General features: G+C 55.5%; 1 protein-coding gene across 1 annotated transcript; it reads right to left on the reverse strand.

Moving 5' to 3' along the window:
- Window positions 1-1,009: 1,009 nt before the first annotated feature.
- Window positions 1,010-8,420, reverse strand: LOC102870468 (ceramide synthase 4-like). The gene is made up of 10 exons (XM_006896399.1): window positions 8,248-8,420; window positions 4,976-5,093; window positions 4,325-4,443; window positions 4,178-4,235; window positions 3,927-3,977; window positions 3,521-3,613; window positions 3,175-3,303; window positions 2,753-2,859; window positions 1,246-1,402; window positions 1,010-1,168 (listed from the first exon to the last, which is right to left on the reverse strand). Exons 1-10 carry the CDS (start codon window positions 8,418-8,420, stop codon window positions 1,010-1,012), a joined length of 1,164 nt encoding a protein of 387 aa, XP_006896461.1.
- Window positions 8,421-9,909: the final 1,489 nt, after the last annotated feature.

Here is a 9,909-nt window from a genome sequence, read left to right on the forward strand (position 1 = left end):
ACCCCCAATGAGATGAATGGACACAGTGACTGCTGCAAGGGGCTCACATGTGTCAGAGAGACGGAGGATGGCACAGGATGGACAGGGGTCAGATCCACTGCGCGGAGGGTTGCTATGAGTCATACCAACTCAAATGGCACCGCCACCACCACCAATTATCACGACAGAAGAATGCAGATGTTTCTTTCTAGGAGAAGTTGATGGATCTGAACTGCCTGCCTCTGGGTTGGCAGCACATATCCTTCCCCACTAGGCCACCAGAGCTCCCTTACAAATTGAACAAGTGTGGACAAAGGATACAACCTCGATGCACACTTTTCCTAATTTTAAATCATGCAGTATTCCATTTAGTTCTGTTTGTACAACTTTTAAAATATGTACTTGAGACAATCCCACCTGAATTTTAAAATCCATTTCAAGAATAGATTTGATCCTTTGACTGCTAAAGCCTGAAGACCAGATGAGTTGTGGGATGACAGCAAGGACATCATCCATAAAGAAACCCAGCAAATAGTTCAGATAATAGTGAAGCACTTTAGCCCTGATCTGTCAAAGGCGCGTCTATGAACAACTTGCGCCTGATTCTTCAGTCAGAAATGTTGTCCCGCTGGCAAACTATATATGACATAACCCCAGGCAGTTCGTGTCCCTGGGGAGGGAGTACTTCTGCTGAGCAGTGGAGTCCTCCTCCTCCTCAGGACATACAGGGACACATCTCTCAAAAGGTGAATTCGGCTCCATTCCAGTTTTATTAGGCCCCTTCCAGCGGGGACTCCCCACAGTCCCAGCCTGCAGCCTTGGTTTCCCACTGCTGGCCCCAGCTGTGTTCAGTTTCCCTGAGGAAGGGTGGGTGGGTGGAGGACAGAGGTCAGGGGAAGGGGCTGGAGACAGATCATCAGCCCTCCTCGGGGGGTAGGGATGGGGCCTTCCCTGTCTCCACAAAGCTGGCTTGAGGGCCATCCGCCTGGTACTCCACAAATCCAAGTCCCTGGACACTGGGTCCTACTTCCTACATGGGTGCTGTGTGTCCGTTGGTCAGCCGTCCGGTCACACGGCTCCGGGGGCCGCCTGTGCTCGCTGACCCGTTCCTTAGCTGTGGGTGCTTCTGGGTGGCCTCTTCCTCACTCAGGTCTGACTGCTCCACGTCACTGCGGATGTCCTTCTCCATCTGACAGACAGAGGACAGTGTGAAGCTCGAGGGGAAGGGGAGAGCGGGCAGGGGCTTCAAAGACCTACTCGCCATACCTGGCCTTTCTTCATGAATTTAACAATCATGCGCAGGATGAGGACCGACCAGAACACGTGCAGCAGCTGCAGCATCATCAGGAGGCCGTTGAAGAAGTAGTAGCCAAAGAAGGGTTCCCGGTCGATGATGGACTCATAGTACGTGGTGTAGAGGATCCTGTGGCCAGAAGGAGGCAAGGGATCCATAACCAGCTCCTGCATCCCCAAAGGCCCCCACCCCAGCTCTAACATGAGCACTCATCCGGGGACAGCTCTCCCTGATCCAGAACCATCGATGGCTCCCTACTGCCCCTCAAGATGACACTGTACACATCAGCCAGAAAATCGCAACTCATTGCTTTCAAGTTGTTTCTGCCTCTGGTGACCTGCATGTCACAAGACAGAACAGCATCATGGGGTTTTCTTGGTTGTGTACTTTATGGAAGCAAATTGTGAGGACTTTCCTCCGTGGAGCTGCTGGATGGGTCCAAATCAGCAACCTTTGAGTTAAGGGACATGCACAGACTGTGCCACCCAGACTCAGGCAGCACTTAGGCAGGCTGAGTCTGCTTACTCAGCAAAATGCTCAAGCTCGCTGACTCTTAACCGTCCACAAGCACAACCATGACCCCTATGGGGTGCCGAGGGCCTTGGTTCCCGTCTAGCATGACGACCGCCCCATCCACTCAGCTCTACCTTCTCTGCTGGTGCCCCGGATGGCCTCACCCTGTCGTCATCCTCACCAGCCCCAAGAAAACCCAAAGCAGAGCTCTTTAAACCCTTCTTTCCCTGCGCCCCTGCCCTCTTCCTCTTCTCTAGAAATCCCTTCAGTACCTGTGAACTGTGCCCTCTCCTTCATCAGCTCATAGGGTCAGTGGTGACGCCCTCTGCCTCCACCCACCAGAGGGCGTCCCTGAGCAGGAACCAGAGCCAGCTTTCTCTGCTCACAGCTGCCAGTGTTCCCACCTCCCTCTGCTAAGAGGTCCACCGTGACCCTCTGCTCCTTTTCCTGAACTCACCTCCAGGCACAAGGACCTATTCCTCCAACTCAGCAGGCTCTGGCCCTCTGCCTAGAGCAAGCTTCCCCTATCAGTGGTTTTCTCCCTCACCTCCCTTAGGTTCTGGACAAATGCTGTCCCATATGCCTTCCTTTACTGTGCCCCTCACTGCCTTAGTTTTCTCTTTAGTACTTGCACGAGACACTCAACAGTGTGCTTGGTTGACCTATGTGAATTCCACACGGGGCAGGGCCTCTGAGCGCCCTGCACATTATCTGCTCTGTGTGCTGCACCAAGCATATCAGATGAGCCTGGCCTGAGCTGTGACACCAGGGCGCCAGTGCCCCGTCCCTCCTTCCCTTTCCTCAGGGCCTTTTCACATGCTATGCTGTGCTGTGTGCTTTGTGCTGTACTGTGTGCTCTGTACCAGGCACACACCTCCTTCCTCACCCACCTATTCCTGGAATTGGGGAGCCTCTGTCACCCCGTCTCCCCTACCCTCCGATCCCCTACTGCAGAAGCACACTCACTTCATGGGGAAAAGCACGAGGCGTGTGTAGAGAAAGACGCCGGAGAAGATGAGGAAGAGTGTGTCACAAGTAAACCTCCAGCGCATGTAGTTGAACATCTTACAAGCCTGGGGAGCACATAGGAGAGGGGGGCTCAGGCCTGGGATTCACGGAGTGGGGGTGGCTGGGTGAGACAGAACAGGCAGGGGCTCATTCCACAGGAGGTGATGAGGGGTGAGGTCCAGTAAGTCAAGGGGACCTGGGAAGACGAAAGTGATGACCAGGATAGGAGGAGGGTGGCAGGACTATCTCCTAGGAAAGCGGAAGGGGCGGGGCCTGGCCTCCCGGAATGGCCAAGGGGGTGGGGCTTTGACTCAGGGCCCACTTGGAGGACATCGGATAATGGGTGTGGGTAGGCCAGACAGGGAGGGTGGGCGGCCCACCTCCAGCAGATAGTCAGAGGCGTCATGCAGCAGCAGCACCAGGGAGCCAATGCGGAGCAGGTTGGAGCTGTAGGAGAAGGTGACCAGGGTGATGGTCACGAAGTGGTGGGCCACCTGCTCCTTGAAGTCCTGCAGGAGACGCGGGGACAGGCCTCAGTGAGTGGAGGGTCCCCGTCCCAAGGGGCGCAGGGCAAACACTCATGGGGGCTGGTGTCTCTGGACTCCTAGGACGCTCAGGTATGGGGTTCAGGGGTGTCTGGGGGCTGGGAAAGGGGACTTGTGAATTCAGCCCTCTCCCCTCCAGCTCCTGGTCACTCCCTCAGCCCCTCCCTCACTCTGGTCTCACCTTGCGTTTGATGTCGAAGGACAAAGTCATCAGCAGGGAGATGTAGAAACTCAGCTCGAGGAGGTACCACCAGTACAGGGCGGGCTTCAGGGGCTGGGCGGGGCAAGGTTTGCAGTGGGGTGGGGCCCTGCACACTACCTCCCACTTGCCCCACCCCAAAGATCTTGTTCGATGAGCAAGAAGTGAGTGCCTCATCCCTGGACATAATCAAGAACAGTGGTTCTTACAGCAGCTCCTGGGCCTAGTTTCCAGACTCTGTTCCAAGAGAAGCCTTGGAAGGTCAAGTTCAAGGCCAGGGAGGGTTGTGGGGCGATGCCCCTGCTTGGCGCCCCCTTCTGGCCACCCTCTCCCACTGCATCTCTGACTTTTGGCTCCTATAGGCCGCCATACAACCTCTGCAGCTCACCTGGTTTGGATAATTTTCCCAACACATCCTTGGCTCCCACAGCCACGACTCCTGTGGAGAGGGGTGGGGTCAGCTGGTGAGTTTGAGGGTCCCAGCCCCCACTGGGTGCCCCTAGGTCACACTTAAGCTATATCATCTGACTCTCCCCCACTCTAGGCCATGGACTCATTTCTGCAAGGACCCAATGACCAGCAAGTCCTAGGCACGTGTCTATGAGGTGAGGCAGGTAGGGGGACAGGGGACACACTCACGTGGTACAGGACCAAGAGGCCACCCAGGAAGGTACACAGATAGAACAAGAATCTCCAGCTGCAGGAGGGGGAGCCCATGAGGAAGTGAGGGTGCTGCTGCACCCCAGCACCCCCAGACCTGCCCCTGAGTCCCAGCCCCACCCTCACCTGGCCTCACAGAACTTCTTGCTTAGCGTGGGCTGTTCCTGGTTCCAGCGGCGCCGGAACCACCGCTGGGTCTGTCGCAGGGTGAGGCCACACTGGTTGGCCAGGAGGGCCATCTGGGGCTGCAAAGGAAGGGGTGACAGCAGTGCCCTGGGGCCCCAGGATGGTTTGTGGTCCCATCCCAGACAGGCAGGACCTTTCAGCTCTGAGGACTGAGGTGGGCCGAGGTCCTGGGATGGAGCCTCATCCTGCCCTCCTCTCCCACCTACACAGAACTCTGCCCTTCACTCAGAGCAAATGAGGGACCTGGGGAAGGGGCGGGGGGTAGGACCCCACAGGCACATTCCTACATGCCATCTAGAAAGTCAGGGTCCTCCCACCCCCTAAAGGCTGAGAAGGAACCACAGACTCTCCTTGGCTCCACCCCCACTCCCAGGTACAGAGACCTTCTCCCACCCACTCAGGACCCAGCAAGACCCCACCTAGTGTGGCAGCTACACCCATGGGTGTGAATGGAAAGAGGACGTATCCACTTCTCCTCAGGGACAGGAGAGAAACCCCTCCAACTCCTAAGGCCTTGTACCATCTGAGGGGGGGGGCCCAAGTGGACTGGAGGGTGGTGTTCTGGGTGCTAGGAAGCCAGACAGCACCCACCTCCTTGGGTCTCCGGCTCTGTGTGAGGAAATATTTCTCCAGTGTGGGGTTGGGTGTCACTGGCTTCCGGATTCGGTCCTGCAAACCCAGCCACCGGCTCAGGGGCAGCGCCACAAACCTGGAGGGACAAATGTCAGGCCATGGAGCAGGGACAGGGCTGAGGGGGAGCATGCTACAGATGGGGAAAGTGAAGCTCAGAATGGCCAGGGAAGCCCAGCGGCAGGAGGCAGCATGGAAGGTTTGGGATCTTTCTTCTCCTTCTAAGGGACAAGGTCTGACAAACATCCCATGGCTGATCTCAGCCTCGAGCACTGGGGCCTGGGGAGCCTTGTGGCTGCACCAGACCAAACACAGAGGCAGCAGAGGACGCCAAGTGTGTCAGAGGACAGCGGAGCTCAGAGGGCCTTCAATAGCTGGGTTTGGGGAAGGAGATTGCCAGGCCTTTCTTCTGAGGTGCCTCAGCATGGACTTGAACCTTTAATCTTTTGGTTAATAGCCTAGTGTCTCCACTGCATCCCTAGAAGGAACACCCGGGGCAAAAGGAAGACTCAGCGCTGTAGGTCCTGGACCAGTTGAGAAAGGAGTAAGTGTCCACAGGGATCTGCCAAATAGGCCAGAGGTGTTCTGGTGGCACAGTGATTAAAACACTCAGCTATTAACTGAAAGGTCAGCTGTTTGAACCCACTAATCGCCCTGCAGAAGACAGTATGGCAGTGAAATCAGCACCTGAGACATCCTGTGGTCAGCGCCACTCGGTCCTGCAGGGTCAGGGTTTGGGCTGGAATCAGTTCAGCCACACCCACCACCACCAAGTAAGTATAGCTTCTCGGGCTTCAGGATGGGGGTGCTACGACTAACTCTTGGGGTACCGTGCACCTTTGCTTTTTCCAAAACATGGAGGGAGATCCTGTCACAGCCTGACCCCTGGCGGTGAGGCTCAGGTCTGTCCATCCACTGGATAGAAACAATGCTGTTCACAATATTGACCGTTAGGGGGCACCCGACATCACAGGTAGAAATCAAATTTTAAAACCTGCCTCATGTCTACCTGCATCATGTCTTTGCCTCACATTTCAGGAAATTGAGGCCCAGGATAGTCTAGCAAGAGACTCGTCCCTGACTCAGGGGCATGCGCAGGGGTGGGAGTGGGGAGGATGCGGCCTGTTGGGTTTGAACTATCTTTCAGGTCAGGATTAGAAACTGGCTTGGTCCACCTGCTCCTAATCCTTCATCTATTACCATCTTTCCCATTATCCTGATGGGTAGACTGAGGTGCAGAGGGCTCAGAGCCATGACCAAAGCCACACAGAGATAGTCTGGTAGACCTGGAATTGGAACCCTGGACTAACTTTTCTCTTTGACAAGGGATAAAGTACCCCCAAAGGTCCCCACAACTGTCCCTCAAAAGCACTAGGCATATCCTAGAAACAAGTAACACGCCCCCACACCTGTAAAGTGGGCCTGCGAAAGCATCCACCTCCCCTCATTCCAGTTCCGTGGTGAACCTCGACCCAGGCCCACCCTGCCCAGCCCACAGGGGCACAGGGCTCTCTCTCTGCAGTGGCTTCAGGGCTTCCTGAGTCCTGCAGCCCTCATGCTCTCTCTCTTCTGCAGCATGGGCACCTTGGGTTTCCACTGAGGCCTGAGTTAAGATGCTCACACTGCGGTGTACTGTGAAGGTCCGTGACTTCACAAGACCCCTGGCTCCCTGTGTGCAGCCTGTGCTGGGGACTAGACCTCGGCCAGTTCCCTGCAAGTGGAGGCAAAGCAAGACCAATGCTCCCAGGCCACTGAGGCAGGACAGGGACTGAAGAGGGACTCAGTCTGGGACCCAGAGGGAATTAAGGGCTCTGCCTAAGGGGAGAATATGCAGGCTTCTTGGAAGAGGAGGCAATGGAACCCACGCTTAGAGGAATGGCAGGCAGGGCCAGTCCAGGAAACAGGCAGGTGCAGGTGGTGGGAGGACAGTAAGGAAGGTGCATGAGGGGGGCCGTGGGAAAGGATTGGAAGAGGAACTGGACATCTTGTCTGTGAGAAATGGTGGGATCACCTGGGGCTGAGAGAAAGAGACCCAGAGGGGGGGGATTTAGCTCAGATGCCAGAGTGGATTCCGCTATCAGTGGCCCCGCGTGTCTGTCAGATTAGAACGTGCTCCATGGGGTTTTCAATGGCTAGTTATTGAGAAACACATTGCCAGGTCTTTCTTCCTAGGTACCTTTAGGTGAACTAGAACCTCCGACCTTTGAGTGAGAAGCTAAATGTGTTAACCATTTGCAGCACTCGGGGCTCTGGAAGAGCTCACGAGGGGTGGTTACTGGGACTGGGGTGGGGGAAGGAAGAAGTTGTTCTACCGAAGAGATGGACCCATAGGGTTTGGCAACTCAGAAGTCTCAGGGAACCTGGCATCCCTGCAGGGTGAGAAAGGTGAAGTGCACACCTCCTGATAGGTTGTGGTTGCGAGGTGCTGTCAAGTCGGCACGACTCGTAGTGACCCAACGAGCAACAGACCTGAACCATGACCTATCCTGTTCCATCGTCATCATTTCTGACGCACTGACGCCCATTGCTGCGGTCACTGTGTCAATCCACCTGCTTGGCCTTTTCAAGCATGACGTCCCTCTCCAGTGAACAGCCCTCCTAGCAACCTGTCCAAAGTATGTGAGATGGAGCTTCTCTATCCTCGCCTCCGAGGAGCATTCCGGCTGCATCTTCCCCAGGACACATGTGTTTGTTCTTTTGGCAGTCCAAAGGAGAGTCAGTACTCTTCTCCGAAGCAGTTCAAATCTGCCCAGACTAGAGGTGCCTCAGAAGAAAGGACTGGCTGTCTGCCTTGAGAAAGAACCCTACTTGAAACACAGTTCTAATCTTCACACAAACTGCTTCTTTTGGGAGGAGTGAGCTAGGGAAAGGTATGTATTTAGAGGATGACCCAGTGGCTGCAGGCTACGAATGATGGGAGAGCCATGGGGGAAGGTGGGAGTGTGGTTACAAAGAGGGGAGCTGGGGACAGAATCGAGGGGCAATGGGGTGAGTGACAGTGGGTCTACCCCCAGTGGACAGAGGCAGGACGGTGAGCAGGGGCTTCATTTGTGTAATGAGCTGAGGTTAGAAAGTGTCTCTAGCACCCCCACCTGGTTATAGACAAGTGCTGCAGCAGAGGGCCTGGGGCCTGGGGGGGGGGGGAGGGGGTCAGATTACAGTGTTCAAAGCCAGGCTCAGCAGGAGGCACATAGGTGATGAGGTCACAGGTCAGTGGAAAGGAGGACACTCACCTCTCATAGGCCATGCGCACAGCCAGCAGGGCCAGGGCCAGGGGCAGGGCTGCCAGCAGGTCCCGAGGGTGGGCAAAGACCATGCCATCCCGGTCCTCCAGGTCCGCCCATGTGTTGTTGGAGGGCAGCCAGAACTTCTCCTGCCACAGCCACTCGTTCAGGCTGGACAACATGCTGTGGACACAGGTTCCAGTTAACAGGGATGCGTGAGAGAGGGGGCTTCATAGAAAGGGAGAACTGAAAGGGATCGGAGCAGCCGAGAACTCTCCCTAAGCCTTTGGCTCCCAGAGTTGAGCTAGCTGGACACAGGACCCCTGGCTGCCCCTAGGGCACTCTCAGCTGCCCAGTCCACCTTCTCTCTTCACCTTAGCCACCATCCCATCCACGCTCATCCCGGTGCCCAGCACGAAAGCAAAGAATCCCTCCCAGCCAGGGTTAAGGGCAGATAAGATTGTATGGTCTCAAATACTCCAACCTCTCTGAACCTGCAGCTCATCTGAAAAATGGGTTTCGTACCACGTTCTCAATAGTGAGTGTTGCCAGAATACCAAATGGATTTTAGTGACTAGGAAGAAAGGCCTGGCAACCAACTACTGAAAATCAGCCACTGAAAACCCTACATTCTGATTCACAACCGGTCATGGGGGTGACACAGGAACAGGCAGTTCTGTTTCCTCTAACCTGGGGTCGCTGTAGGATCAGGCTGATGTGACACTATCTAACAACATCACACCTCCCAGTCCATCCAGGTAAGGCACCAAAATGAACCACTGAGAACCACACAGCTCCTGGCAACAGTCATTATCCTGCACTTTGCTGGCTGGTGAACAGGGACCTGGAATTCAAGGAGTGGCTGAGCGGGGCGTGAGGGTACCTTTCTCTGAAGGCTACTGCCTCTGGTAATGAAAGGTCCCCTTTAGGAAAGAATGGTGACTGTTGATGATTGTAACCCAAAGGCCAAATGCAGATAGGTAAGAGTGTGGGGGAACAAAGGAGAGGAGAGTGGAGGGAAAGAGAGGAGAGGGGAAGGGAGGAGAGAGGAGAGAAGGGGAAGAGAAGGGAAAGGAGGGGAGCTGAGGGGAGGGGAGGAGAGAGAAGGGGAGGGGAAGGGTGGAGAGATGAGGGGAAGGGAAAAGGAGTAGAGGGAAAGGGAGGGGAAGAGAGGAGAGAAAGGAAGGGAAGGGGAGGGGAGGGGAAGAGAAGGAGTAGAGGGAGAGGGAGGGAAAGAGAGAGGAGAGAAGGGAGGGGAGGAGAGGGGAGGGGAGGGGAGACATTGTGAGGGGCCACTGTTTCACCAGCAGCAGCCTGGGACCGAGCCCAGGTGAGGGGCCCAAACAGCTTCTCCCTCCTCAGGGATCTGCAGACCAGTGACAGCCCTGACATCAGTCCCTTTCAGGATGTATGTTCATCCATGTGCTGCCAACTCAAAGGCATGTGGTTTGAACGGACCAGTGGCTCTGCAGGAGAAAGATAGGCAGTCTTCCCCAGTGTGAATTATAGCCTCTGAAAACCCGCTGGAGGGCCAGCTAGGAATTGGCTGCTTTGAGGGTAAACAACAACATCTATCCACATAATCTCTTTGACACTCCCTGGTGGCCTAGGGATTAGGATGTAGGACTCTCACCCACCAACCCACCTATCCATCCATCCATCCATCCATCC

Source organism: Elephantulus edwardii, unplaced genomic scaffold, assembly GCF_000299155.1.
Source record: "Elephantulus edwardii isolate Elephantulus edwardi_28Jun2011 unplaced genomic scaffold, EleEdw1.0 scaffold00185, whole genome shotgun sequence".
Classification (NCBI taxonomy): Eukaryota; Metazoa; Chordata; class Mammalia; order Macroscelidea; family Macroscelididae; genus Elephantulus; species Elephantulus edwardii.

Coding starts and splice junctions, on each gene's coding strand:
- LOC102870468 (XM_006896399.1), bottom strand. CDS start 8,420: ATGTTGTCCAGCCTGAACGAGTGGCTGTGGCAGGAGAAGTTCTGGCTG. Junction 3,978..4,177: donor GCCTCTTGGTCCTGTACCAC/GTGAGTGTGTCC, acceptor CCCTCTCCACAG/GAGTCGTGGCTGTGGGAGCC. Junction 1,169..1,245: donor AATTCATGAAGAAAGGCCAG/GTATGGCGAGTA, acceptor TCTGTCTGTCAG/ATGGAGAAGGACATCCGCAG.